The 27,140-nt window shown below is 51.0% G+C and overlaps 1 protein-coding gene across 1 annotated transcript in view; it reads left to right on the top strand.

Annotated features, from left to right (window-relative positions):
* Positions 1-1,621: 1,621 nt before the first annotated feature.
* PTK7 (protein tyrosine kinase 7 (inactive)) overlaps positions 1,622-27,140 on the top strand; it is a 49,385-nt gene continuing 23,866 nt past the window's right edge. Inside the window, exons 1-11 of the mRNA XM_077485475.1 lie at positions 1,622-1,784; positions 12,773-13,066; positions 13,208-13,310; positions 14,452-14,642; positions 18,478-18,628; positions 21,138-21,268; positions 21,352-21,618; positions 22,078-22,211; positions 22,291-22,426; positions 26,612-26,728; positions 26,836-26,985. Of these exons, the coding sequence (XP_077341601.1) occupies positions 1,709-1,784; positions 12,773-13,066; positions 13,208-13,310; positions 14,452-14,642; positions 18,478-18,628; positions 21,138-21,268; positions 21,352-21,618; positions 22,078-22,211; positions 22,291-22,426; positions 26,612-26,728; positions 26,836-26,985 (1,750 nt within the window). The 5' untranslated portion in view covers positions 1,622-1,708. The remainder of the gene's footprint in view (positions 1,785-12,772; positions 13,067-13,207; positions 13,311-14,451; positions 14,643-18,477; positions 18,629-21,137; positions 21,269-21,351; positions 21,619-22,077; positions 22,212-22,290; positions 22,427-26,611; positions 26,729-26,835; positions 26,986-27,140) is intronic.

Genomic DNA, 27,140 nt, shown 5'->3' with positions numbered 1-27,140 from the left:
GGGGGTGTAGGGGAGGACGGAGGGGGCGCTGTACGCTGGGGGTGTAGGGGAGGACGGAGGGGGCGCTGTACGCTGGGGGTGTAGCGGAGGACGGAGGGGGCGCTGTACTCTGGGGGTGTAGGGGTGGACAGAGGGGGCGCTGTACACGGAGGGTGAAGTGGAGGACGGAGGGGGCGCTGTACACGGAGGGTGAAGTGGAGGACGGAGGGGGTGCTGTACACGGAGGGTGAAGTGGAGGACGGAGGGGGTGCTGTACGCTGGGGGTGTAGGGGAGGACGGAGGGGGTGCTGTACTCTGGGGGTGTAGGGGAGGACGGAGGGGGCGCTGTACTCTGGGGGTGTAGGGGAGGACGGAGGGGGCGCTGTACGCTGGGGGTGTAGCGGAGGACGGAGGGGGCGCTGTACGCTGGGGGTAAAGGGGAGGACGGAGGGGGCGCTGTACACGGAGGGTGAAGTGGAGGACGGAGGGGGTGCTGTACGCTGGGGGTGTAGCGGAGGACGGAGGGGGCGCTGTACACGGAGGGTGAAGTGGAGGACGGAGGGGGTGCTGTACGCTGGGGGTGTAGCGGAGGACGGAGGGGGCGCTGTACACGGAGGGTGAAGTGGAGGACGGAGGGGGTGCTGTACGCTGGGGGTGTAGGGGAGGACGGAGGGGGCGCTGTACACGGAGGGTGAAGTGGAGGACGGAGGGGGTGCTGTACGCTGGGGGTGTAGGGGAGGACGGAGGGGGTGCTGTACGCTGGGGGTGTAGCGGAGGACGGAGGGGGCGCTGTACTCTGGGGGTGTAGGGGTGGACAGAGGGGGCACTGTACACCGAGGGTGAAGTGGAGGACGGAGGGGGTGCTGTACGCTGGGGGTGTAGGGGAGGACGGAGGGGGCGCTGTACACGGAGGGTGAAGTGGAGGACGTAGGGGGTGCTGTACGCTGGGGCTGTAGGGGAGGACGGAGGGGGCGCTGTACTCTGGGGGTGTAGGGGAGGACGGAGGGGGCGCTGTACTCTGGGGGTGTAGGGGAGGACGGAGGGGGCGCTGTACGCTGGGGGTGTAGCGGAGGACGGAGGGGGGCGCTGTACGCTGGGGGTGTAGCGGAGGACGGAGGGGGCGCTGTACGCTGGGGGTGTAGGGGAGGACGGAGGGGGCGCTGTACACGGAGGGTGAAGTGGAGGACGGAGGGGGTGCTGTACGCTGGGGGTGTAGGGGAGGACGGAGGGGGCGCTGTACTCTGGGGGTGCTGTACGCGGAGGGTGTTGGGGTGGACCCGAGGGGGCGCTGTACACGGAGGGTGTTGGGGAGGACGGAGGGGGTGTTGTGTGGTGGAGGACACAGGGGGTGTTCTACGCTGAGTGTGTGGTGGAGGATGGAGAAGGTGCTGGTTGGTATTAGAGAGGAGGATCGGTGATGATTTTCCCCCATAAGGAGAATCTGAGTCCCTCTCTGTATTGGGAATGAAATGTGAGAGGCGGAGCTAACATCAGCCACATCTCATCACTATGGAGACCTTCCACTGACACATCACCGGAGGGCGGGGTCTTCACACCAGAAGTGGGCAGGATAGGCGAGACCGCCCTCAACCAGCATGGCGGAGGAGGACGTGACGTTATGACGGAGGTCGCGGTGCAGGCTGGGAGTAGGCGGCGCACGGCGGAGGTCGCTGTGCAGGCCGGGAAGAGGGGGAGGGGAGAGCGGGTCGGTGGGGGTCGATGAGAGAAGATGAGGCGGACGGAGCGGAACCACCGAGGAGGACCGGCCGCAGCTCTACTGTCCGCCATCGTGTGCCTGAGCGCCGGTCAGTCCGGGGAGTGTTCTATAGGATGTATGGGGGGAGGGGAAAGCCTGCTATGGGATGTATATAATGTGCAGTGTTATGGGGGGGAGATTGTGTGCAATATAATGTGCCCCTCCCCCCGCCAAATCTCCTCTATCATCGACCATTGCAAACTCTACAGACAATATGTGGCCTCCCGGTACTGTAGATGGACCCCCCCCCCCGGTACTGTAGATGGACCCCCCCCCCCGGTACTGTAGATGGACCCCCCCCCCGGTACTGTAGATGGACCCCCCCCCCCCGGTACTGTAGATGGACCCCCCCCCCCCCCGGTACTGTAGATGGACCCCCCCGGTACTGTAGATGGACCCCCCCCCCCCCGGTACTGTAGATGGACCCCCCCGGTACTGTAGATGGACCCCCCCGGTACTGTAGATGGACCCCCCCCCCGGTACTGTAGTTGGACCCCCCCCGGTACTGTAGTTGGACCCCCCCGGTACTGTAGATGGACCCCCCCGGTACTGTAGATGGACCCCCCCCCGGTACTGTAGTTGGACCCCCCCCGGTACTGTAGTTGGACCCCCCCCTTTACTGTAGTTGGACCCCCCCCCCGGTACTGTAGATGGACCCCCCCCCCGGTACTGTAGATGGACCCCCCCCCCCGGTACTGTAGATGGACCCCCCCCCCCGGTACTGTAGATGGACCCCCCCCCCCCCCCGGTACTGTAGATAGACCCCCCCCCGGTACTGTAGATAGACCCCCCCCGGTACTGTAGATGGACCCCCCCCCCGGTACTGTAGATGGACCCCCCCCCCGGTACTGTAGATGGACCCCCCCCCCGGTACTGTCAATGGACCCCCCCCCGGTACTGTAGATGGACCCCCCCCCGGTACTGTAGATGGACCCCCCCCCGGTACTGTAGATGGACCCCCCCCGGTACTGTAGATGGACCCCCCCCGGTACTGTAGATGGACCCCCCCCCGGTACTGTAGATGGACCCCCCCCCCCCGGTACTGTGGTTGGACCCCCCCGCTACTGTATACACCAGTCCCCTACATATATAATATTATACAGCCCCCTCCTCTGTAATGTATACATCAGTCCCCTATATACGTTATACAGCCCCCTCTTCTATAATGTACATTGCCCCCTCTTACTGTATATGACCCTTCCTCAGTACTGCTATATACTAGTCCTCTACACTGTATACAGGCCCTCCCTCCATATTGGTATATGGCCCACTATGTACTGCATTCACCAACCACGTACACGGTATACGGCTCCTCCTCTGTACTGTATACACCAGTCCTCTATACTGTTTATGTATGTGTATACATATAGTAGAAGGGATGATTGTTTGTTTACATATAGTAGACAGTGTAATTTTGTGTGTACACGTGTAGCACATGTATGAGTGTCCTCTGGTCTTGTAATATGTATAAAGATGGATCCCTCTCCTGGCTGGTCCTGTGATATGTATTCATATATAAGGACTGATCACACCCCGGACTGGTCCTGTGATATGTGTGTAAGGATGGGTCGTCATCTAGACCAGTCCTGTGATATGCACAAGGGCCGAGCACCCTTCAGACTGGTCCTGTGATATGCACAAGGGCCAAGCACCCTTCAGACTGGTCCTGTGATATGCACAAGGGCCAAGCACCCTTCAGACTGGTCCTGTGATATGCACAAGGGCCAAGCACCCTTCAGACTGGTCCTGTGATATGCACAAGGGCCAAGCACCCTTCAGACTGGTCCTGTGATATGCACAAGGGCCAAGCACCCTTCAGACTGGTCCTGTGATATGCACAAGGGCCAAGCACCCTTCAGACTGGTCCTGTGATATGCACAAGGGCCAAGCACCCTTCAGACTGGTCCTGTGATATGCACAAGGGCCAAGCACCCTTCAGACTGGTCCTGTGATATGCACAAGGGCCAAGCACCCTTCAGACTGGTCCTGTGATATGCACAAGGGCCGAGCACCCTTCAGACTGGTCCTGTGATATGTATAGTGACCACTTTTCCTCTGCTACTGGTTCTTTGATATGGTTACGTGTATAAGGACTAATCACATTTTCATCTGGTCCTGTGATATGTATAATGACCAATCATCGTCTGGACTGGGCCTGTGATATGTATAAATGTGTAAGGATTAATCACATTCACCACTGGACCTGTGATATGTATTCGTATACAGTGCCTTGAAAAACTATTCACACCCATTGCAGTTTTCCACATTCTGTCATGTTGCAACTAAACACGTAAATGTATTTTATTGGGATTTTATGTTATAGACCAGTGATGGCGTACCTTGGCACTCCAGATGTTTTGGAACTACATTTCCCATGATGCTCAGGCACTCTGCAGTGTAGTGGAGCATCATGGGAAATGTAGTTTCAAAACATCTGGGGTGCCAAGGTTCTCCATCACTGTGATAGACCAACACAAAGTTTCATGTAATTGTGAAGTGGAAGGAAAATGATAAATGTGTTAAAAATTATTATTTTTTTTTACGAATATGTGAAAAGTGTGTGTGTGTGTGTGTGTGGGGGGGGGGGGGGTGGGGCATTTGTCTTCAGCCCCCTTTACTCTGATACCCCTAACTAAAATCTAGTGGTACCAATTGCCTTCAGACGTCACCTAATGTGTAATTTAATCTCAGTATAAATACAGCTGTTCTGTGAAGCCCTCTGAGGTTTGTCACTGAGAACCTTAGTGAACAAACAGCATCATGAAGGCCAATTAACACACCGGACAGGTCAGGGATAAAGTTGTGGAGAAGTATAAAGCAGGGTTGGGTTATAAAATAATATCCCAAGCTTTGAACATCTCACGGAGCTCTGTTCAATCCATCATCGGAAAAATGGAAAGAGTATGGCACAACTGAAAACCTACCAAGACATGGCCGTCCACCTAAACTGACCGGCCGGGCAAGGAGAGCATTCATCAGAGAAGAGCCAAGAGGTCCATGATAACTCTGGAGGAGCTGCAGAGATCCACAGCTCAGGGGGGAGAATCTGTCCACAGGACAACTATTAGTCGTCTCTCCACAAATCTGCCCTTTATGGAAGAGTGACAAGAAGAAAGACATTGGAGAAAGAGAAAGTCATAAGCAGTCCTGTTTGCAGTTTGTGAGAAGCCATGTGGGGGACACAGCAAACATGTGGAAGAAGGTGCTCTGGTCAGATGAGACCAAAAGTGAACTTTTTGGCCTAAAAGCAAAACGCTATGTGTGGCGGGAAACTAACACTGCACATCACCCTGAACACACCATCCCCACTGTGAAACATGGTGGTGGTAGCAGCATGTTGTGGGGATGCTTTTCTTCAGCAGGGACAGGGAAGCTGGTCAGAGGTGAGGGGAAGATGGATAGAGCCAAATACAGGACAATCTTAGAAGAAAACCTGTTGGAGTCTGCAAAAGGCTTGAGACCGGGGTGGAGGTTCACCTTCCAGCAGGACGACCCTAAACATCCAGCCAGAGCTACAATGGAATGGTTTAGCTCAAAGCATATTCATGTGTTAGAATGGCCCAGTCACAGTCCAGACCTAAATCCAAGTGAGAATCTGTGGCAAGACTTGAAAATTGCTGATCACAGACGCTCTCCATCCAATCTGACAGAGCTTGAGATATTTTACGAAGAAGAATGGGAAGAAATGTCCCTCTCTAGATGTGCAAAGCTGGTAGAGACATCCCCAAAAAGACTTGCAGCTGTAATTGCAGTGTAAGGAGGTTCTACAAAGTATTGACTCCGGGGGGCCCTATACAAATGCCCCCCCACACTTTTCACATTTATTTGTAAAAAAAAATTGAAAACAATTTATCATTTTCCTTCCACTTCACAATTATGTGTCGCTTTGTGTTGGTCTATCACATAAAATCCCAATAAAATACATTTACCTTTTTTGGTTGTAACATGACAACATGTGGAAAAGTTCAAGGGGTATGAATACTTTTTCAAGGCGCTGTATAAGGACTGATCGCGCTCCGGACTGGTCCTGTCATTGCAGCATGCTGCCTGGTAAACATTTCTTGGGGCTGCTGGTAAAGATTTGTGTATGGCGGCTGTATCGTTGTGTTGATATTTCGGTGTAGTAGCTGTTGGCACATGCCGGGGCTCTTGTTAACCAGGCTACACCTTTGCTCTGTTTTAAAGTGAAATTTCAGTTGAGCAACTGAATACACGGTTGAACTATATATGCATAGAAACAGTGGAGGGGTAACTGACCATACCGTTCTGGAGGGGAAGGTGTATTAGCCTTGTGTATGGTGATTTCTGGAGAGGTAACTAGTAGAGCAGCCCCGACGAGTCGACGTAATCGATTACGTCGACGTGCGTGCAGGGCATCGATGCTCCTTGTCTCTCTTCTTCCCCCTCCGTGCTGCCCTCCCCCCCTCTCTCTTCTTCCCCCTCCGTGCTGCCGTCCCCCTCTCTCTTCTCCCCCTCCGTGCTGCCATCCCCCTCTCTCTTCTCCCCCTCCGTGCTGCCGTCCCCCCTCGGCATCTCAGGATGGAGAGCGGAGGTAGAAGCCAGTAAACCCGGCTGCTTCATTTTCAGAATGGACAGAGTCAGTGACCACTGACTGTCCATTCACATAACTGAAACATTGTAACCTCCTGTGATTACGATGTCTCAGTTAATGAATGGAGAGAAGCCGCTGTCTTCTCTCCATTTATTATCAGTGCAGCAGAGGCTGCAGAGAAAGGGACTGGGGAATCTCTGTCCCCAGTCCCTTTCCCTGTCTCAAATGGGAGATGTCAGAGGTCTGTTAAGACCCCTGATATCTCACCATAGCCCCCCCCCCCCCCCCAACAGGGCTGATAAAAAAAAAAATTGCAATAAATAAAAAAAATAAAAATAAAAACTGACACTGTCCCCACACACCCTCCCCCTTAAAAAAAGAATTGTAAATTGTAAAAAATGAATTATAAACATTCATGAACTTCTGAACAGAAAATTAAAAGCTAAGATAAAAGGAAAAAAATATATATAAAAATAAGTACATAAAAAAGTAAGATAAAAATATAACTAGTACATACATATATTATATATTTGTACTTATATTCTTTTATCTTACTTTTTTAAGTACAAATATATATGTATGTACTAGTTATATTTTTATCTTTTTTTTTTTTTTTATGTACTTCTCATTTTTTGTAAGGTTATCCAAAGGATTAATTAGCTAATCAAAAAAAAAACAGATTAATAAAAAAAATCGTATAGTCGATGACTGACCGAAAAAATAATCAATAGATTAGTCGACAGACAAACTAATCGTTAGTTGCAGCTCTAGTAACTAGCTGTACTGTCCTGGTTTATGGACACATTTGTGGGGAAACTTGGCTGTACCATGTTGCTGTATGGTGACTTGTGAAGGGGTAACTGACTTCATTGTTCTGGTGTATAGTGACTTGTGGAGGGGTAATTAGCTGTATGCCCTGGTTTATGGAGACCTATGGAAGTGTAAATGGCTGTTGTATGGTTACTTCTCGCTGTACCGGGCCTCATATGGTGACCTGTGGAAGGATAACTATCCGTACTGTCCTCATATGGTGACCTGTGGAAGGATAACTAGCCGTACCGTCCTCATATGGTGACCTGTGGAAGGATAACTAGCCGTACCGTCCTCGTATGGTGCCCGGTGGAAGGATAACTAGCTGTACTGTCTCATATGGTGACCTGTGGAAGGATAACTAGCTGTACCGGCCTCGTATGGTGACCTGTGGAAGGATAACTAGCTGTACCGGCCTTGTATGGTGACCTGTGGAAGGATAACTAGCTGTACCGGCCTCGTATGGTGACCTGTGGAAGGATAGCTAGCTGTACTGTCTCATGGTGACCTGTGGAAGGATAACTAGCTGTACCGGCCTCGTATGGTGACCTGTGGAAGGATAGCTAGCTGTACTGTCTCATATGGTGACCTGTGGAAGGATAACTAGCAGTACCGTCCTTGTATGGTGACCTGCGGAAGGATAACTAGCATTACTGTCCTCATCTCCTATGGTGACTTATGGAAGGGTAACTAGCTGTACCGGCCTCATATGGTAACCTGAGGAAGGGTAACTAGCCATACTGGCCTCATGGTGACTTTTGGAAGGATAACTAGCCTACCGTCCTCCATATGGTGACCTGTGGAAGGATAACTAGCTGTACCATCCTCATGGTGAGCTGTGGAAGGATAACTTGCTGTACCAGCCTCCTATGGTGACCTGTGGAAGGATAACTTGCTGTACCGTCCTCCTATGGTGACTTGTGGAAGGATAACTGGATGTATTGTTCTGGTGTATGGCGACATCTGCCGGGATAACTAGCTATACATCCTGGTTTATGGAGACCTATGTAAGTGTAACTGGCTGTTGTATGGTGACTTGTCGAAGGGTAACGAGCTGTACCATCATCATATGGTGAATGGGGGAAGGGTAACTAGCTGTATGATCTTGGTTTATGGTGACTTCTGCTGTTGCGTTGTAAATGGAGACTTCTGGAGGTGTAACTATCTGTACTGTTCTCGTGTATGGTGACCTGTAAAAGAGTAACTAGTAACAACCAACCTAGTGTATGGTTACTTGTGGAGAGATAACTAGCTGGACCGTCCTGGTTTATGGAAACCTCTGCTGGAGGCCTAACGGGCTGTAGTATACGGTGAAGGAGTAAATAATAACCAACCTGGTGTATGGTGACTTGGTGGACATATGGCGAAGGAGTCGCTAGTAACCAACCTAGTGTGTGGTTACTTGTGGAGGGATAACTAGCTGTACCGTCCTGGTATCTGGAGACCTCTGCTGGAGGCCCAACAGGCTGTACCATACTGGTGCGTATGGTGACTTGGTGGCCATATGGTGAAGGAGTAACTAGTAACCAACCTGGTGCATGGTGACTTGTGGAGGGGTAACTAGCTGTACTGTTTGGGTTAATGGAGGTTTCTGGAGGGGTGCCTAGCTGTACAATCCTGGCATATGGCAAGTTGTGGAAGGGTAAAGTGCCACACAGTCCTGGTGTATTCTTACACAGACTGGCGTTGTTTGTGGGTTCCGGGCCTGGTAGAACGCCTCAGGTGGAGAAGGGAGTCTCTTTCCTATTTGGGTAAAATTTCAGAACGCCGACCTGAGAGGAAACCACAAGCATTCCGCACACATTCCACCCTTCTCTGATCTCCTGTGTGTGGCATGGAAGACGCTGACTGGCAGTTCCGAGAACAAAGGATTTATGTACATTGCAGCCAGGGAGTTTTTTTTTTTTTTTTTTTTCTTTCAAGGGTAGAGTGTCAGCTCTGCGGGTTCATGTGTCAGTCATTGTTTATAAAGAGAAGATCAGACTCCAGCGGTGTGATGATAGTCGGAGGCTTCTTCCTGTCGGCAGGATAAAGGGGGGGTAATTACAGGGACCGGTGACAACTGTCGCATACCAGACCCGCAGAAAACGTTGTGTCCTAGGTGGGGAGAGGTGTCTCCTGTGTAGTTCTTCCCTCCCTCCCCCCTCCTGTCACATTCCTGGGCTCCGAGAACCTGTCTGTAACCCCCCCCCCCCCCTCTCCATTTATACCTTTTCTTCATGGGAGCTTTCCCAAGTGTCCTAATCTTCCCCCTCCCACCCATTCTATCTCAGTATTGCTGTGCATTATATATATATATATAGTGGGCAATACAATCGAAGGTGACTATCAAGGGAAATAATTTTGATATAGAAGTCAATACTGTTTGACCCCTTTCACACCTGAGGTGGTTTTCGGGCGTTCTAGCGATAGAAATAGCCTCTAAATAACCCCTGAAAACCGCCTCCTATACATTTCAGTGTGATTTTTCTTTCACACCCGGACGGGGCGTTAGGAAAAGTCCTGCAAGCAGCATCTTTGGGGCGGTTTGGGAGCGCCCCCGTACACAACGCTCCCAAAACACCCCTTCCAAATGGTTTGGAAAGTGCTGCAAAACACAGGCGCTTTTAACCCCTTGTTTGGGGTTAAAAAGCGCAGCTTGCACCGTTAATGGCTGGGCGCTGCAGTGTGAAAGTAGCCTTTATGTCGTATTTAGCAGCAGACTGATTTTAAGGTAATATAAAAAAAACCTATGCCTGTTGTCCCTACTATGCTCTTCTCTTGCCTGCCTGCCCTGGGGGGTCTCTGCTTCCCTTTCACCAGCCCAACATGTCTGTTCTCTTTTCTTTGCCTTCCCAACTGCCTAACCTATATCTCGCCTGCCCAGCATCTTTCTTCTGCAACCTACCCCGGCTCTCTCCTCTACGCCCTTCCCACTTGGCATTTCTCCTCTGCACCCACCCTGCCTGCTCAGTCTCCGCCCCACTCTTGCCTACCAAGTGTCTCTGCTCTGCCCACCTCTTGCCTGCCCAGGGTTCTTCTTTTGCCCCAGTCCTATTTGCTTGGCACCTGTCCTTTACCACCCACACACCTGCATCTTTCTACCCGAGTACCTCTTTTGCACCCCCCCCCCCATTTGCATGGCATCTGTCTTTGGTGTCTCTCCTCTGCCCCCCCTCCTGCATGTCTGGTGTCTCTCCTCTCCCCCCCTCCTGCATCTCTGGTGTCTCTCATCTGCCCCCCCTCCTGCATCTCTGGTGTCTCTCCTCTGTCCCCCCCCTCCTGCATCTCTTGTGTCTCTCCTCTGCCCCCCCCCCCCTGCATCTCTGGTGTCTCTCCTCTGCCCCCCCCCCCCTCCTGCATCTCTGGTGTCTCTCCTCTGCCCCCCCCCTCCTGCATCTCTGGTGTCTCTCCTCTGCCCCCCCCCTCCTGCATCTCTGGTGTCTCTCCTCTGCCTCCCCCCCTCCTGCATCTCTGGTGTCTCTCCTCTGCCCCCCCCTCCTGCATCTCTGGTGTCTCTCCTCTGCCCCCCCCTCCTGCATCTCTGGTGTCTCTCCTCTGCCCCCCCCCCCCCTCCTGCATCTCTGGTGTCTCTCCTCTGCCCCCCCCCCTCCTGCATCTCTGGTGTCTCTCCTCTGCCCCCCCCCTCCTGCATCTCTGGTGTCTCTCCTCTGCCCCCCCCTCCTGCATCTCTGGTGTCTCTCCTCTGCGCCCCCCCCTCCTGCATCTCTGGTGTCTCTCCTCTGCGCCCCCCCCTCCTGCATCTCTGGTGTCTCTCCTCTGCGCCCCCCCCCTCCTGCATCTCTGGTGTCTCTCCTCTGCGCCCCCCCCCTCCTGCATCTCTGGTGTCTCTCCTCTGCCCTCCCCCCTCCTGCATCTCTGGTGTCTCTCCTCTGCCCTCCCCCCTCCTGCATCTCTGGTGTCTCTCCTCTGCCCTCCCCCCCTCCTGCATCTCTGGTGTCTCTCCTCTGCCCTCCCCCCCTCCTGCATCTCTGGTGTCTCTCCTCTGCCCTCCCCCCCCCTCCTGCATCTCTGGTGTCTCTCCTCTGCCCTCCCCCCCCTCCTGCATCTCTGGTGTCTCTCCTCTGCCCTCCCCCCCCTCCTGCATCTCTGGTGCCTCTCCTCTGCCCTCCCCCCCCCCCCTCCTGCATCTCTGGTGTCTCTCCTCTGCCCCCCCCCCTCCTGCATCTCTGGTGTCTCTCCTCTGCCCTCCCCCCCCCCCTCCTGCATCTCTGGTGTCTCTCCTCTGCCCTCCCCCCCCCCTCCTGCATCTCTGGTGTCTCTCCTCTGCCCTCCCCCCCTCCTGCATCTCTGGTGTCTCTCCTCTGCCCCCCCCCCCCTCCTGCATCTCTGGTGTCTCTCCTCTGCCCCCCCCCCTCCTGCATCTCTGGTGTCTCTCCTCTGCCCTCCCCCCACCCCTCCTGCATCTCTGGTGTCTCTCCTCTGCCCTCCCCCCACCCCTCCTGCATCTCTGGTGTCTCTCCTCTGCCCTCCCCCCACCCCTCCTGCATCTCTGGTGTCTCTCCTCTGCCCTCCCCCCACCCCTCCTGCATCTCTGGTGTCTCTCCTCTGCCCTCCCCCCACCCCTCTTGCATCTCTGGTGTCTCTCCTCTGCCCTCCCCACCCCTCCTGCATCTCTGGTGTCTCTCCTCTGCCCTCCCCCCCCCCTCCTGCATCTCTGGTGTCTCTCCTCTGCCCTCCCCCCCCCCTCCTGCATCTCTGGTGTCTCTCCTCTGCCCTCCCCCCCCCCCTCCTGCATCTCTGGTGTCTCTCCTCTGCCCTCCCCCCCCCCCCCTCCTGCATCTCTGGTGTCTCTCCTCTGCCCTCCCCCCCCCCCCTCCTGCATCTCTGGTGTCTCTCCTCTGCCCTCCCCCCCCCCCCCCCTGCATCTCTGGTGTCTCTCCTCTGCCCTCCTGCATCTCTGGTGTCGGTCCTCTGCCCTCCCCCCCCCCTCCTGCATCTCTGGTGTCTCTCCTCTGCCCTCCCCCCCCCCCCCCTCCTGCATCTCTGGTGTCTCTCCTCTGCCCTCCCCCCCCCCCCCTCCTGCATCTCTGGTGTCTCTCCTCTGCCCTCCCCCCCCCCCCCCCCCTCCTGCATCTCTGGTGTCTCTCCTCTGCCCTCCCCCCCCCCCCCCCCTGCATCTCTGGTGTCTCTCCTCTGCCCCCCCCTCCTGCATCTCTTGTGTCTCTCCTCTGCCCCCTCCCCTCCGCCTTGTGTCTCTCCTCTGCCCCCTCCCCTCCCAGCCTCTCTGGCATCTCTCTTCTGCCCCCTTTTGCTTGCCTAGCATCTTTTTTTCTGTCTGGGGTCTCTTCTCCACCCCACTCCTGCTTGCCTGGCGTATTTTCCTCTGCACCCACCTACCTGCATGCTCTCTCTGCTTTGCACCCCTCTTGCCTGTTCAGTGTCTCTGCTCTGCCTGCCTGGGATCTTGTCCTTTCTCTCCTATGCCTGCCTCCCTTCTGCTTGCCTGTCGTCTCTCCTTTGTGCCCCCTTTAGGCCTGCATGGGGTCTGTCTCCGCTTTTTTGCCACTTGCCTGACATTGAGGCATAGCTTGAAGTATATATGTTCTATTGGTGGGGGGACTTTGTCAGAGACCATCAGGTCAGTGTTGTCTTGGATTTGTTGGGACATATAAGTTGTGTGATGGACCCATATGTTGCTGTGACTAATGACTTTATTTGGTTTCCCTCTGCAGCCATCAGTGCAAGAGCCGCAATAATATTCAGCAAGCAGCCATCGTCTCAGGATGCTTTACACGGCAGGAGCGCCTTCCTGCGCTGCGAGGTGGAGGACCCTTCGGGGGTACAGTTTGAATGGTTACACAACGGCGCCCCCTTAATAGACACAGATCGGCGATACCACGAGGGGGGCAGTCTGACAATCACAGCAGTGGACAGGAAGCTGGATGGCGGGAGCTTCCAATGTGTCGCCAGAAATCCGAGTACAGGAGAGGAAGCGCACAGCATCAATGCTTCTTTCAATATTAAATGTGAGTACCACAGCGATGGCTGACCTTTGGGGTGCCCTGGACAGCTCCTTAGTGTTGTCACAAGTAACAAGAATGTGTTAATGACCCTCTTTCTGTGGGGAAGGTGGACTAAGCATCCATAAATACCATTTTTCTTTGTAGGGATTGATAGCGGAGCTGTGTCCTTACAGAACCCAAGCAGCATTGCTGAAATCCAGAACCTGTCACCGGTCACCCTGCGCTGTCACATTGATGGGCACCCACGGTAAGAAAGGCGCTTCTTGGGATTGAGTTGTGTGAATGTGGCTCCCCCATTGCTAATACTTTGGTCCTGAATGACTCCCATCTCCTCGTTTTACAACCACAGATATGCCCAGTTAAAGTGGAACTAAAGGCAAAAAAAATAAAAAATTGCAACCCGGCAGAATCTTTATTGCAGAAATGATATGCATTGTCTCTTCTGCAATAAAGTAAACTTACCTGCATGTTTGCAATCTTCTTCAGAATGTACATGGAGCTGCACATGCCCAGCTCTATTTAAGTTTCCAGCACAGTTCCAGTGTGCTGGGATGAAAGACTCCTGCGTTTGCATGGGAGTGAGGTCATACTGCCTCGGTCAATAAACTCTGCTGACGACCAGCACACGGAAGAAGCCAGGGAGAAGATGTTGGCAAGAGACCTTGCAAGCGCCAGACTGTTGGAGCATAGGAAAGTATTTTTGCCTTTTAGTTCCGCTTTAATAATCGCTAGATGTGGCACTGGTTTTTGTTGGGTGGGGTTGACCCTCAAGGGAGGGAATGGATCTGGGCATTGGTTCTATCTGGGCGCGGTTGGCCCTGTGTGGGGGGGAATGAATCGGGGCGTTGGTTCTAGCTGGGTGTGGTTGGCCCTCAGTGGAGGGAATGGATCCGGGCATTGGTTCTAGCTGTGTGAGGTTGGCCCTCAGTGCACTAAATTAATCTAGCCATTGGTTCTAGCTGGGTGAGGGTAGCCTTCAGTGGAGGGAATGGGTCTGGGCATTGGTTCTAGCTGGTTGAGGGTGGCCCTCAGTGGAGGGAATGGGTCTGGGCATTGGTTCTAGCTGGGTGAGGGTGGCCCTTAGTGCAGGAAATGGGCCTGGGCATTGGTTCTAGCTTGGTGTGGTTGGCCCTTAGTGGAGGGAATGGATCTGGGCATTGGTTCTAGCTGTGTGAGGGGGCCCTCATTGAAGGAAATGGATCTGGGCATTTGTTCTTGCAGGGTGAGGGTGGCCCTTAGTGCAGGAAATTAGTCTGGGCATTGGTTCTATCTGGGTGAGGCTGGCCCTCAGTGGATTAAATGGTCCCTGGCCATTGATTGCTTCTAGCTGAATGAGATTGGAACCAGCCTGACTTTCTACTTTGTCTGATAATGTGTTTTCTTCACAGTCCGCTGTGTCAGTGGTACCGAGACACAACGTCACTGACAGACAATGGGCAGTCCTATTCCATTAATAACAAAGAGCGCACTCTGACCATACACAGCGCGGGGCCCGATGACAGCGGAGAGTATTACTGCTGTGCGAACAATGCGGCCGGAGCCGTCTGCAGCAACCGTAACTTCACATTGAATATCATTGGTGAGACCTTGTCATTTATGTGCTATATCCCCCCCCAGGACTGAAATATATGTACCCCATTCTCCTCCCAAAGGTAACACAGTAGTGTTATACTCCCCTGATGGGTATATAGTGTATATTTGTGCCCATAACAACCAATTGGGTGAAAGTTTACAAGATGAGGCCCAGTTGGTGGCACCACCAGGGTTAGAAAATATTCTAATCTCATTTTAAAATAAGCTATTTAGACTTGACGGCTTCATTCCTCCAATCCCACCCTTCAGGTTCCCAAGTGATCACTGACTTGATAGAAGTCTTCACTTTGCTGGGGATAATATGTTACAAATTAACATTTCTGGGATCGGAGGGGGGGGGGGGGGGGTTGGAGGTTGGATAGGATTATTGGGTAGATATGGATGGTACAGGGTGAAGGGATCTGGCAGAGGGGGGTGATGTGGTGGCATTGGTAATAGGAAGGTATATGGTGGGGGGGGGGGGTCACCAGTCAGTAAGCATTGCTATGCTTTATTGTGTATGCTCACCGGCCACTTTATGAGGTACACCTTGCTAGCACCGGGTTGGACCCCCTTTTTCCTTCAGAACTGCGTGCAGCTTAAGTCTTTGTGGCAGAGATTCTACAAGGTGTTGGAAACAATCCTCAGAGATTTTGCTCCATAGTGACATAACATCACGCAGTTGCTGCAGATTTGTCGGCTGCACATCCATGATGCCAATCTATCCTTTCACCTCATCACAAAGGTGATCTATTGGATGAATAATTTGTATAGCGCTCAAAGCGAACTGAATCGCATCAAGGCGCTGAGCTTTGTTGTCCAGCTTCTCAGTGCTCTATTGGATGAGATGTGGTGAGTGTGGAGACCATTGGAGGACAGTAGAGCTGCAACTAACGATTAGTTTGTCTGATGACTAATCTATAGATTCTTTTTTCGATTAGTCATCGACTACACGATTATTTTTTTTTTTTAATCTAGTGTTATCCTTTGGATAACCTTACAAAAAATAAGTACATAAAAAAAAAAGTAAGATAAAAGAATATAACGTGTGTGTGTGTGTGTGTGTGTGTGTGTGTGTGTGTGTGTGTGTGTGTGTGTGTATTTATATTCTTGCCTTTTTTTTATGTACTTATTTTTTGTAAAGTTACAATAAAAGTATATATATATATATATTTATTCTTTTATATTTTCTGTTCAGATGTTCATGAATGTTTATAATTTATTTTTTACAATGTTTTCTTTTTTTTTTTTTTTTAAGGGGGAGGGTGTGTGGGGACAGTGTCTGTGTTTTTTTTTTTTTTTTTTGTTTTTTTTTTTTATCAGCCCTGTTGGGGGGGCTATGGTGAGATATCAGGGGTCTTAACAGACCTCTGACATCTCCCATTTGAGACAGAGAAAGGGAATAGGGACAGAGATTCCCCAGTCCCTTTCTCTGCAGCCTCTGCTGCACTGATAATAAATGGAGAGAAGACAGCGGCTTCTCTCCATTCATTAACTGAGACATCGTAATCACAGGAGGTTACAATGTTTCAGTTATGTGAATGGACAGTCAGTGGTCACCGACTCTGTCCATTCAGAAAACTTACCGGCTCCTACCTCCGCTCTCCATCCTGAGATACCGAGGGGGGCGGCATCACGGAGGGGCGAAAGAGAAAAGGGACGGCATCACGGAGGGGCAAAAGATAGAGGGGGGGCGGCAACATGGAGGGGGAGACAGAAGAGAGAGGGGGACGGCAGCACAGAGGGGAAGAAGAGGGGGGCGGCAGCACGGAGGAGAGCGGAAGATACGGAGCACTGTGACGCATCAACGCCCTGCATGCACGTCAACGCATTTTTGTAGTCGACGTAATCGATTACGTCGACTCGTCGTGGCAGCTCTAGAGGACAGGGACCTCATTGTCCAGTGGTGAGATGATTGGAGCTTTGTGACACGGTGCATTATCCTGCTGGAAGGAGCCATCAGAAGATGGGTCCATTGTAGTCATAAAGGGATGGACATGGTCAGCAACAATACTCGGGTATACCGTGGGGTTTAACCCCCCTGACGGTATTCCCGAGTCTGACTCGGGGTGGATTTTTCATACCAAAAGCGGTATCCCCGAGCCAAACTCGGGACTGCATCGCTGGATCCAGGAGGAGGTTTACTTGCCTTCTCCCTCGGATCCAGCGTTGTCTCCCCGCTGTACGAGCGAGCCGTGTCTCGCTCGATGCATTACATCGCCGATCTCCGTGCCCTGCGAGCGTTGCGACGCACGGGCACGGAGATCGGCGCCAAATTCAAAAAGTGAAACAAACAGTAAACATACAGTATAATGTAATCTGACAGATTACATTGCTGTATGTAAATATTTCACATCCCCGTTGTCCCTAGTGGTCTGCCCAGTGTCCTGCATGCAGTTTTATATAATAAAAACTGTTCTTTATGCCTGGAAACTGGAGATTGCCCATAGCAACCAAAACTGTCACTGTACATCAAAAATGATTTTAGACCAGCTAGAAAACAGCGATAATAAATTAGAATCACTCGCAGAATTGAGCGATAGCGATTTGTGGGGAGATCCGTCATCAAATACTGAAAAGTAATGACAGTGACAATTCTGCAACTGAGCAAATTTCAGTGTTTTTGATTTGATTACATTATTGAATAATTTTTATTATTGTTATATTATTATTTGGTACAATTATTTATAATTATTTATTATATTATAATTTATGATTTAATTTTTCAAACTTTATCATACCCGGGATGTCTGCTAGACTCTGGTTTGGACAGATTTAAGAGAGTTATTCCTAAGAATTGCAGGACTACAATATAAAACGCCAAATTTTCATGCAAAATAATTGTACCGCTTTTAGCACCTAAAATCCGAAATAATCGTACCGCCAGGGAGGTTAAATGATGCTCAGTTGGTACTAAGGGGCCCAAAGTGTGCAGAGAAAATATCCCCCCCCCCCCACACCATTACTCCACCACCAGCCTGAACCGGTGATACAAGGCAGGATGGATCCATGCTTTCATTTTGTTTACGCCAAATTCTGACCCTACTGTCTGAATGTTGCAGCTGAAACCTGGACTCCTCAGACCAGGCAATGGTTTTCCAATCTTCTATTGTCCAATTTTGGTGATCCTGTGCCAATTGTAACCTCAGTTTCCAGTTCTTAGCTGACAGGTGTGGTCTTCTGCTGCTGTAGCGCATCTGCTTCAAAGCTCAATGTGTTGTGCATTCAGAGATGGTATTCTGCATACCTTGGATGTAACAAGTGGTTATTTGAGTTACTGTTGCCTTTCTATCATCTGAAACCATCTGCCCATTCTCCTCTGACCTCAACAAGGCATTTTCCTCCACACAACTGCCGCTCACTGGATATTTTCTTTTTTGGACCATTCTCTGTAAATCTGAGAGATGGTTGTGGGTGAAAATCCCAGTAGATCAGCAGTTTTTAGAATACTCAGATCAGCCCATCTGGAACCAACAACCATGCCACGTTCAAGGTCGCTTAAATCCCCTTTCTTCCCCATTAGGATGCTCGGTATGAACTTCAGAAAGTTGTCTTCACCATGTCTAGATGCCTAAATGTGTTGAGTTGCTGTCATGTGATTGGCTGATTAGCAGTCTGTGTTTCCTGGTGTAATAATAAAGTGGCTGCTGAGTGTATATGTGGGGGATAGATCGCAAATTTTATTAAATGGCCGGTGGGTAAGGAGTCGGAGACTTTGATGGACATGATGAGTGTAGATCTCAATCAGTCAGATAAATCGTTGTTTTATTGCAGTATCTGATGTAAGATAGAGGCTGTGTCAGTGTTTCGTACGCTTACATTTTTTTTTTTTCTTTTTTCAGATGAAAGTTCTCCTCAGCCTGAGATCACCCCCGAGGATCAGATTGTCAATAAGAATGAAGATGCCATTTTCCACTGTAAATTCACCGCAGTGCCGCCTCCTGTGCTGGAGTGGTTCTTCAAAGACAACAGCAATCTGACGAGCAAGAACCGGTGAGGGTGATGGGCTGCTTGCATTGTGGTGGGGTGTTGGGACAATAGTAGAGGAAGATCAAAAGGAGATGGAAAGATCTCACCAGCTGTATCCCAATATACAATGCTAACCATCCTCAGTGGAGAATTGTATGTGTTTTGCGGGGCTCATCATTAGTTGTGTAACTATGAATCGTTCGGTAGGAAGCTTTCATGTGCTAAATACTTTTCCCCTCCCCATTCTCCTTTTATAATCGCCCTCTAGGCAGCAACCCCCTTGCACCCAATTGCTGAATGAAGTCCAGGGAAGGAGCGCTCGCTCGCTCTCTTAGCCAGGGCTTATTTCCAAGGAGTCCAGCTTTGTCTTCCAGTGGACAATGGGGAAACGATATTCCCTTTTTTCACACCTCTCTCCTACGGGTGAGCAACAGGACGGGCATTCTTCTTCACTAGTAATCATAATTTGCTGTCCATGAAGCCTCCACATGTTGCCTTCCTAAAATGGCATTTAAACCTTCTTAAAAAAAAATCCAAATTTGAAAAAATATTTAGAAGTGGAAAGATGACGAAGGGCAAAGTCTCTGGCGCATGAAATCTGGAAATCCTCCATGATGTAATCCAGCCTTGCCCCTCTTCTGACCTGAAATGTTTTTCCCCTGGTTGCAGAGGTTGGGATAGGATATGGGGCTCACGAACTTGGAGGGTCCAAACAGGATTGAGAGCTTACAAACTGGGGGTGGCCAACCGGGGAGTGGGCCAAACAGGTTTGAAAGCTCACGGGCGTGGAGGGGGGCGTAAACGGGGAGCTTGAGCTCACGGGCGTGGAGGGGGGCGTAAACGGGGAGCTTGAGCTCACGGGCGTGGAGGGGGGCGTAAACGGGGAGCTTGAGCTCACGGGCGTGGAGGGGGGCGTAAATGGGGAGCTTGAGCTCATGGGCGTGGAGGGGGGCGTAAACGGGGAGCTTGAGCTCATGGGCGTGGAGGGGGGCGTAAACGGGGAGCTTGAGCTCATGGGCGCGGAGGGGGGCGTAAACGGGGAGCTTGAGCTCATGGGCGCGGAGGGGGGCGTAAACGGGGAGCTTGAGCTCATGGGCGTGGAGGGGGGCGTAAACGGGGAGCTTGAGCTCATGGGCGTGGAGGGGGGCGTAAACGGGGAGCTTGAGCTCATGGGCGTGGAGGGGGGCGTAAACGGGGAGCTTGAGCTCATGGGCGTGGAGGGGGGCGTAAACGGGGAGCTTGAGCTCATGGGCGTGGAGGGGGGCGTAAACGGGGAGCTTGAGCTCATGGGCGTGGAGGGGGGCGTAAACGGGGAGCTTGAGCTCACGGGCGCGGAGGGGGGGCTTAAACGGGGAGCTTGAGCTCACGGGCGCGGAGGGGGGGCGTAAACGGGGAGCTTGAGCTCACGGGCTGGGAAAATCCCCTGTAAACCCATACTAGTAATGCCTGAACCACAGGCTCCTTCATAAACCATAGTGTCCATTCTCCTGGGACAGTGACAGTAAATTTGTCAACCTTTTATCATTTTTATGTAAATGGATTGCGCTATCTATCACCACTCTATACCAGCTCATTAAATATTGCTTTCACAGTGCCGTATTTAAATTTAAAGTGCTGTGCATATATTAAAACCTCTATAATTTGCTCAATACAAATACACCATTAATGAAGACATATGTATTCAATACCAATATATAAAGTGCAATTCCATATTGAAAAAACTACCAACAAAAAATATATGAAAAAAAGGACAGAAAAATAATTCCAGTGCAAATGAATGTCCTAAGTGAGTGATCACTTCAGTGCAAATATATATTCCTCCTATATAAAGTGCTTCTTTTATCCACCAAATGAGTGACTTCACCACCACCTGTTGCAATGGCCACTCACCAGATAAACCAGAATATGCGCCTTCATTTAGGATAACCACTCCGTTATGGGTTTCACCAACAGCCTCTCCAAGCAGTATATAAATGCCTCTTGCGCTAGTTGTTTCTCACAAAGATATATAACTAGCCATCATGGTGTAGTATGTAATCAAAATTTATTTAAAAGGGTAAAAAACACAGTTAAACTCACATGCGCCTGTATGCTGGCACCAAGCATATCCAGCCGTGTACGTGGGGATGGGGTTCAGATCTGTCACCCAATCTCTCCTCTCCAAGTAGCGGTGTGCGTTCCGAGCCTAGTTTTCGATACACCAGAAGTGACAAACGGAATTCCCAGCAGCCTCTACGCGTTTCACAAAGTGTCTTGCGTCATCAGGAAGCTTAAGCGTTTTTAGTCTTTCCTGGGGCTGATGCTCTACGGAAGAGTCCCTGTATTTTCCTGTCGCAGTATAAGCTGGGGATAGTTGTTTGAAGCCGCAAGTGTTTAGGGCTTTACAGAAGGTAGCTTTTACTTACAGAACCTGTCCCTTCACAAAGACGGCTCCCTAGAACGAGGTTTTTAGAATTGAAGAGTGGTGTTGCCTCCTCCTCTTCCTGCATGGTGTGTTTAACCGGCATCCCTTGTGTGTCTCTTCACCCTGTAGGATCACCGTCTTCCAGAATGGCTCCCTTCTGATCAGTTCTGTTAATGTGCGTAATACCGGCACCTATCGCTGTGTGGGGACAGGACAACGGGGCAAGCAGCTCACTCTGCAAGCAAAGCTTAGCCTGGCCAGTAAGATGAATTCCAAAGATGAGAGGCTGTAATCTTCTCTCCAGTTGTTTAAGGAGTGTAATGACACTGCTTTCTTCTTGCAGAAATCGACGATATGAGCCCCTTGCCTCCCCGTATTCTCACTGCAGGCACAATGCATCACATCCTCTGCAGGCAGCCAGATGGACTGCCGACACCTACTATGTGGTGGACGAGGAATGGACAACGTATTCCGGAGATGGGGAGGGTGTACCAGATTAGGCAGGAATTGATTTTCAGCCCCTTAATGGAGGAGGATACTGGTGTGTACACATGCCACGCTGCAAACAAGGCAGGCGAGAGACAACAGAATCTGGAAATCACTGTGGCAAGTAAGTAGAATCTGGTTACAGTTCAACCATTTCTAGTCAACACCAACATCGTTCTGCACCAGTCTCCTAGCAGCACCAACACAGCCCTCGTCTGTCTCCTGGTAGCGTCCCTCGTCCCCTCGGCAGCGCCCCACACAGTCCCTCGTCGCCCCTGTCCCCCCACCTCACCTGCCTCCTGGCAGCGCCCACACAGTCCCTCAGTCACACATTCCCCCCCCCCCCCCCCGCACCTGCCTCCTGGCAGCGCCCGCACAGTACCCCGCACCTGCCTCCCAGAAGCGCGCCCACACGGTCCCTCAGTCATCCCTCCTCCCCCCCCCCCCCCCCTTCACCTGCCTCCCGGCAGCGTCCAAACAGTCCCTCGCACCTGCCTCCTGGCAGTGCCCTCACAGTCCCTCGCTGCACCTGCCTCTACTCCTATTGGAAATTGAACTTAATTGTTTTCTGATGTCTTTGCAGCATTTCCTGTGTGGGTTGAGAAGCCACAGGACACGGGAATGGATGAAGGGAAACCTGGATTCCTACACTGCCTCAGTACAGCATCTCTGGAGCCGAGCGTCACCTGGTATCGCAATGCAATCGCCCTTTCTTCGGTCAGTGAGTGTTGAGCTGGGATTGGGCATCAGTCTGATTCTGTCTGCCCTGTACTTACCTCCCCTCCTCTTTTCATAGGATTCCCGATTCCATATCTTTGAGAATGGAACACTAAAAATCCTGAATGTGGAAGTGTATGATGGAACTGTGTACAAGTGTGTGAGTAGCACGCCGGCTGGCGGCATTGAAGCCTCTGCCCGAGTCATTGTACAAGGTGAGTGTGCCAGCAGTCTTGGGTATGTTATAGAATGGGAGCTCTGGATCCATTGTTGGCATAAGAGTGGCGCTCATGTTCTGGAGCCCAATCAATCCTGGTTGGGCAGCTCCTCCAACATAAAGTGCCTCAAGAAAGATCCAGGAGTTATAAGAAACAAGAGCTTCACACGCGTGATTTTTAGAGTCCAGAAATATCTATTTTCCCAATCGTACGTTATGGCGTACAGGGGATCACACATTCATGATTACTTGGATTGGGCTACCACCTTGAGGTGAACAGACGCTGGCCAAAAAACAGCAGGAATTTCCAGTCCAGGCAAAACCCCTCCCAGGTTAGCTAAGCCTCTGTTTTTTAGCTAGGTAGGTGATGTCTCATTCTGAAGATCTCATTTCATGGGCTGTAATCCCCTATAAATGGTCTATTCTGACACCCCTGTTGAGGGAAGGAAAAGCTTCAACCGGATCGGTTGCCTACAGCCAGAAGGCCAAAATGGACTTCACTTGAACCCCTCATGTAACAGCGGGTAAGACCTGGGCAGAGCACCAATCTCCAGGGTACACTGTATCCGGTGACCTCATCGGCAGAGTGCTTTACAGATCCAGGTCAGAGAACCTCTTGGAGAAGTGTTGAGTTCCTGAAGGCCACGAGGTGTAAAAAAACCCCAAAAAACTGTTTTCTGGCCTGCAGCATGAAATTGCGAGTGCCTCTGTGGTGGAGCAAAGTGGCTGTTTTTCCTTAGAGTGTTCCCTGTGTATTGGGGCAGCACTGGCTTATTTCAGCATGTGGAGCATGTCTTTATTGGCTACAGGGTATTTACAGGATAAAACGGCTTGCGCGTTTTGGTCGCGTGGCCTTAGTCCAGGGCTCGACAAACCCCAGGCGCCAGGTCGCGTTTGCGACTAGAATTAGCCACCTGGGGCAGCACAGCTGGGGTATCCTGTCTTCGTGCGCACACCCAACAGCTTACCTGTAGGTAAAAAAAAATCTTATTCCCCTCGCAATGTGCCACTGACTGCAGCGGCGCATGCGCATAGGGGATTCTCGGCTGAAAGTCCGGCGCGGAGTGACGATATCACGGCTCCGGCCACTCACAGCGCCAGAGCCGCGATACCCGGAAGACACACAGAGGGAACATGTCGGCTCCCTCGGCGTGGATCAGGCCAGATGTCGGGCCTTGTTCTAAGGTAAGTATTTCATAATGAGCTAGTATACTTGCTCATTATGCCTTTTCCTTTGCAGGTCAAAAAAAAAAAAAAACTTCAGCGGGTTTACTCCCGCTTTAATTTGTCATTTCCCTGCTTGGCCCCTTTCACACGGGGCTGTCTGATCAGGTTCGCCTGTCGGTTTTTCAGGCGGACTTGATCTGACCCTTAGCGGGGATATGGTGGTCTTGTGTCCCTGCAAGGCAGGAAATAAAAGCAGTCCCATTCATTCTAGTTGTCTTTCTGTGTAAATTTAAGATTGGTTCATTTTTATATTGAAAATAAAGCTTTGTCAGTCGTTTAAAGTGGTTGTAAACCCTTAGGCTCGGTTCACACAGGGGGCGACACAAGGCGACACGACTTGCCGTGCCGCGACCTGACAAGTCGCCCCCGTTCTGTACTACGGAACCGTTCTAAGAGGAGTGACTCGAGTCGCTCCGACTTAGAAAAAAGGTTCCTGTACTACTTTTGAGCAACCTCGGGGCGACTTGCATTGACTTCTATACAGAAGTCATTTGCAAGTCGCTGCTGAGGTCGCGGCGCGGCAAGTCGTGCCGCCTCGCATCGCCCCCTGTGTGAACCGAGCCTTACAAACCACTTTGACCTACAGGTAAGCCTAGATTAAGGCTTACCTGTAGGTCCAAGAAATATCTCCTAAACCTATACAGCAGGCATGTCCAAATTCCGGCCCGCGGTCCGGTCCGGTTTTGAACAGCCCGCCTGGTTATTTAAACATATATATATCTTTTGTGGCCCCCAACGATCTCCCAGTGCCTGGGCCACAAAAGATATATAGTCTGGCTGCGTCGGAGGGAGGAGGCGGGACGAGTGCCGTGCACACAGGATGAGAATTTCCTGTTTACACAGCAGCCTCTGTAATAGGAAGTCCCATCTCTGCCATTGGACGACTGTGCTGTCCATCAAAGGAGGCGGGACTTTCTCTTAAAGAGGCCGTTGTGTAAACAGGAGATTCTCCTGTAGGATGTCTTTGGTGCTCGTCCTGCCCTCCATGGCTGCACTGATGGTAATGGTGGCTGCATTCCTGGCAATTGCAATTGTGGAGCTGCATTCCTGGCAATGGTGGGGGCTGCAGTTCTTTTTAAGTTTTTTTTTTTTTTTTTTTTTTTTTTTTTTTTCCCCTGAAGCTTCCCTCTTAAAGTGAAGGTGCGTGTTATACGCCAATAAATACGATGTATCCAAATTATACACTTGAGTTTATCTCTTCACCACACACAGCCACAAAGGCAAGAGAATTCTTGTGGGGAAGTGTATTAGTGCTCGGACGAACACACTTAGACCGAATTTTAATGGTTCAAAGAATGTTGGGCAAAATAGTCAGTCCTCGCGCATGTTCCCTTCATCAAATTTGGCCCTCTTTGAAAAAAGTTTGGCCATCCCTGCTATACGGTTTAGGAGATATTTCCAAAAAGACAGCCACCGCTGTCTACGGCGCATGCGCCGTAGACGATGGCACACTGGGCAGGCCGCAGATTGCGGCGATATGCCGTGAGTGACGGCTCCCGTGCGCATGCGCGGGAGTGGCGTCATCGCTGCTCCGGCGAATCACAGCGCCGGAGCAGTGAGACTCAGAAGTCACTCTGGGATCCATGGCAGCGGAAGACATGAAGACGGAGGACCACTTTGGGGGCTTCGTTCTCAAGTAAGTTATTCGTAATGAGCTAGTATGCATAGCATACTAGCTCATTGTGCCTTTGCCTTGCAGGTTGCTTCCCCCCCCCCCCCCCCCCCCCCCATGGGTTTACAACCACTTAAAAAAAAAAAAAAAACCTGGCTCCTAACTTTTTTTAGCTGCCCCCTTAGATTCCAGACAAATTTGTCAAGCCCCGCCTTAGTCAAACGCGTAAGCTTTTTTATCCTGTAAGTATGTGGATGTGTCGGGTCGCTGGCTGCATATCTCCATCAGTCTCATATGACTGAATGGGAGACTGAGAGCCTGAGCGCCGAATCCTCAACAACCTTATTGGGATTTATCGGGAATCCAGACTGAACCTTGCTCTCCTTTGTTGTATAGGTAGCCCAGTGAACCTGGTTTCAGTGAACTACAGTTTTGTTGCTCTAGTTTAATCCTGTCGTTAGATTGTTTTACTTTTGTTTCCTTAAAGGAGAAGTACAGTCAAATCTCGTTTGGCTGTACTTCTGTAGCTCATTCTGCAACACCTTACACACCCAAAAACCTTATCACAGAAAATGTAGAAATCCAGGGGTTGTAATATCTGTCATCAGGGTTCAAATTGTGTATTGGGATGTAAATGGTGGATTAGGTTAAAGTGGTTGTAAACCCTTACAAACCACTTTGACCTACAGGTAAGCCTAGATTAAGGCTTACCTGTAGGTCCAAGCAATATCTCCTAAACCTATATGGTTTAGGAGATATTTGCCCGAAAACCGGGACCGCTGTCTACGGCGCATGTGCCGTAGACAGCGGCGCGCAGGCGCACTGAGCGCGGCATTTCCAAGAATGGAGCTGCCGCGCGTGTCGACTCCCGTGCGCATGCGCGGGAGTGACGTCATCGCGGCTTCGCCGAATGACAGCGGTGGAGCTGCGAGACGCCACCTGCATGATGGATGCAGCGGACTACAGGGGACAGCGGCGACTTCGCTGGCTCCTGTGTCAGGTAAGTGACACATAATGGACTACTATGCGATGTATAGTAGTCCATTATGCTTTACCTTTGCAGGGAATGAAAGAGGAAGTAAACCCATCAGGGTTTACTTCCTCTTTAAAGTGTAAATTTGCTCTTCTGCAGCAAAAATTCTGAATATTGTTACTGGAAAAAAAAAAAACCTTCTTCTGGTTTCATCTCCACCTTCACATTATTCCCTGATGAAGGGGGATCTTTACAACCTCCGGAATGTGGTGGTCGGTTTACACTGGTTTGTCTCTCCTGTTTATACTATATAGCAAGGCTGGATTGTTAGAGATCTATGGACCTGATTTAGATTTATTGCTTTATTGCAGAGAACCTGAAGTTCACTCCTCCCCCTCTTTCTCAGTGCTTGGAGCTGGATAAAGAGGGGACCGTCCAATGTTCTGCAACGGGGCGCGAGAAACCTACAATCCACTGGGTGAAAGCAGGTGAGTGCAGCTCCACGTCGGTCTCAACTTTGCTGGCGGACAGAATAATTTTGCCTTTTTGTTTTTTCTCTGTGGCCGCTGACACAAGTCTGATTCTCTTCTGGCAGATGGAAGTAGTTTACCCCCTCACGTGGGGTCTGAGGCTGGTCTTTTGCGCTTTCACCATGTCACCCGTACTGATGCTGGAAATTACACCTGCATTGCTGCTAACAGCCAGCAGGGGGAGATAAAAACCACAATTCACCTCTCTGTGGCAGGTAAGTGCTCGTTTTTGGTAGGAATACTAGTTTGGTTGATGACGGTGACATTTTGTCATGAATGGAATTATAATCAGATTCTGTTTTTTACAAAAAAAAAAAAAAGTCCGATAATTTTTCAGCGCTGGAAGATTTGGCTGCTCAATGACCAGGCC

This window comes from Lithobates pipiens, unplaced genomic scaffold (genome assembly GCF_037356315.1).
Source record: "Lithobates pipiens isolate NorthernLeopardFrog02 unplaced genomic scaffold, aLitPip1_a1.2 Scaffold_18, whole genome shotgun sequence".
Classification (NCBI taxonomy): Eukaryota; Metazoa; Chordata; class Amphibia; order Anura; family Ranidae; genus Lithobates; species Lithobates pipiens.
The sequence above is the reverse complement of the archived record's forward strand: the minus strand, read 5'-3'. Positions and strand labels throughout refer to the sequence as shown.